Here is a 2,433-nt window from a genome sequence, read left to right as displayed (position 1 = left end):
AAAGAGATACATCATATAGGTAGCGGAGGTTATTATTTTGGTGGGGATGAAATGAGAAGCGGGGGACGGAGTGGAAGGGTTGTATAGATTTCTGTGATGATTTTGGGTCTTTTTCCTTTTTCTGTTTCTGTTTCTTTCCTTTCCCTTCCCTTCCTTCCTTTCTTTTTCTTTTTCTTTTCTTTTTTTTGGAGGGGCGATTATCATTGAGGCCAAGGTTACCCCGCAAAGATAACCAGCAGCTTACCATCAAGTTTCTTGAGGACACGCTCCACGGCGCCGGAGCAGCCGCCACAGCTCATGGTGACATTGAATTTGTATTCATGTTGTGTGTCGGCCATGGTTGCTTTCGATGCCGTCTTGTATTTCTTGATTCTTGGGCTTGAGAGTTGGTGCGGCGGTGCAGGCGGCGAGTTCGTTCGAGTGGAGGGGAAGGGACAATGAAAGGACGAAGTCAAAGGGGAAGATTATCTGTATTTATACAACTCGGGGGCGGGATGCAACACCCGTGGGCCGATTTATTTAATCCCTTTCATACAAGCAAGGCTGGTGATGCTCGCCCGTCCTTTGTGTTGGGTTAATCCATGCTTTGAAGACTCGAGGTTCCAACGATTCCAATTCGCTTAGTTAACTATCTTGCCTGGCAATTGGTAAGCAGAATCGCGAATATATCTCACTGGCGCATTAGTACCTCAGAAACACGCAATAACATCGCTGCCGGACCGAAATCTGGAGGTTACAGATCTACTTCTGGCTTCTTCAGGGCCGAATACTGGTGGCGTTGGCCGGTTGATGAATACTCACTCGTACATGATCCTTTGGCTGTATTTATTTGTCCCACATCACAGTTGGCAAAGTCTCGGTTTCTGGCGAAGATGATCTGTTAACCGCTTACTGGTTGTAGAGATCCTCACGATATCTCGCATTCAAGAGACCTACCTCCCTTCATGCTCCAGAGTCATCTGAGGCCATATACTGTCGCAAGCTCTCAAACACGAACGAGTGCACTATGGCAAATGTATGTACCGCCGTCACCTTTGACTCAAGCTAGCTGTCAAATCCTCGGAGCAAGCAGATGATTAAACTACCTATCCCTCGTACCAAGGAAGTTAAAATAGGAACCGGAGCGTAGGAGTCCCAACCTTCTTGCTCTCCACATCGTCACCCACCCCACTGCCAGGTGCTCATCAATGAATTATAGCCGAGGGGCCTGTCGGTTGGCTTTATGCTCGGGCTTGGAGGCGCTGAGAAACTGCCTACATGAGTCGCTGGAAGGCAACCCAGAGGGATTCTGGGAAGAAGTGATAAAAGACAAATGAGGCCGAGGTTACTATAGCCAGAGCCAGTGTTTTTGCTACAACCTACCACCAAGAGAGGGGTTAAAATTGCCCCGGGCCAGGACTGGAGAATAACAAACATATTTGACCCAGGATATAAAACGAAAGTCTCATCCAAGATGATCGATTTAGCAACGTCGGGTTCTGTTGTAGCTCTACACTCGCTGAACTGCTCCTCGATTGTGTGCCTGCCGGGGCGCGGGTTTTTGGCCTAGTGAAATTAAAAAGGATATGACAATTGAAGATTAAAGATATAAAAATGCTGGACAATGAAGCGTCCTCGGTATGGGCATCGAAAGGGCAGCGTCCCGTTCGAATTGCTAATTGCTCGGGAGCTCGAGGTTGGCTTTTTTCCCCTTCATTTTCCTTTTCCTTATGATATCTCGTAGATATTGTCTGTTTGAACGTAATTTAGACTAATAAATATATCCCTCGGTCATAGGCGATCCTGGATATCAAATGCTGCGGCAAGCAACGCTTGGAGATGTGGATTTCATTACTGGAGATTATCTTGCAGGTGTGTAATTGCAGGAGCAAATCATGCGAGCTACCCCCCGTTTCTATGTGTTTGGAAGAGAGAAAATTTTCAACTCTACCATGTTATGTCATGATCTAGAAATGAACCTTGCCGAGCATGCGGAGTCAATGGCAGCCGGACAGCATCCTGGATATGATCCGTACGCATGGGATGGCATCCAGCAATCGATAGATGCCATCGCGGTAAAGCGGATCAAAATAATTATCAACGGGGGCGCCCTGAACCCCCAAGGTTTGGCTGTTGAATGCCAGAAACTAGTAAGCAGCCGGGGCTATGACCTCAAAGTCGCATATGTTGGTGGCGACAACCTCCTCGACGAGGTACGAGATAGCCTCACCAAGACAGGCACATTACCCGCCCACCTCGACTCCAGCAACCCGGAAATCCAGACGCAGGCGCACACCAACGACCTCTTGGACACCCAGGTAAACCTGTGGTTTCCGCAAATGCATACCTTGGCGCCCGGGCAATTGTCAAGGGCTTGGAAGCCGGCGCAGACATCATTATCTGCGGACGCGTTGCAGATGCCTCCCCTGTAATTGCCGCTGCATGGGTACTGGC

General features: G+C 48.6%; 2 protein-coding genes across 2 annotated transcripts in view; one reads left to right on the top strand and one right to left on the bottom strand.

The window, feature by feature from the left end:
• Positions 1-338, bottom strand: part of HCAG_01997 (predicted protein) — a gene marked incomplete at both ends in the record, with an annotated part of 1,073 nt that extends 735 nt beyond the window's left edge. Inside the window, one exon of the mRNA XM_001544900.1 lies at positions 245-338. Within this exon, the coding sequence (XP_001544950.1) occupies positions 245-338 (94 nt within the window). The remainder of the gene's footprint in view (positions 1-244) is intronic.
• Positions 339-1,952: 1,614 nt separating this feature from the next.
• The window catches only part of HCAG_01996 (conserved hypothetical protein), a gene marked incomplete at both ends in the record, with an annotated part of 2,188 nt that continues 1,707 nt past the window's right edge, over positions 1,953-2,433 (top strand). The window contains one exon of the mRNA XM_001544899.1: positions 1,953-2,297. Coding sequence (XP_001544949.1) covers positions 1,953-2,297 — 345 coding nt within the window. The remainder of the gene's footprint in view (positions 2,298-2,433) is intronic.

The sequence above is a fragment of the Histoplasma capsulatum genome, genomic scaffold (genome assembly GCF_000149585.1).
Source record: "Histoplasma capsulatum NAm1 scaffold_1 genomic scaffold, whole genome shotgun sequence".
Classification (NCBI taxonomy): Eukaryota; Fungi; Ascomycota; class Eurotiomycetes; order Onygenales; family Ajellomycetaceae; genus Histoplasma; species Histoplasma mississippiense.
Note: the sequence above shows the minus strand (reverse complement) of the source record. Positions and strands in the feature narration are given on the sequence as shown.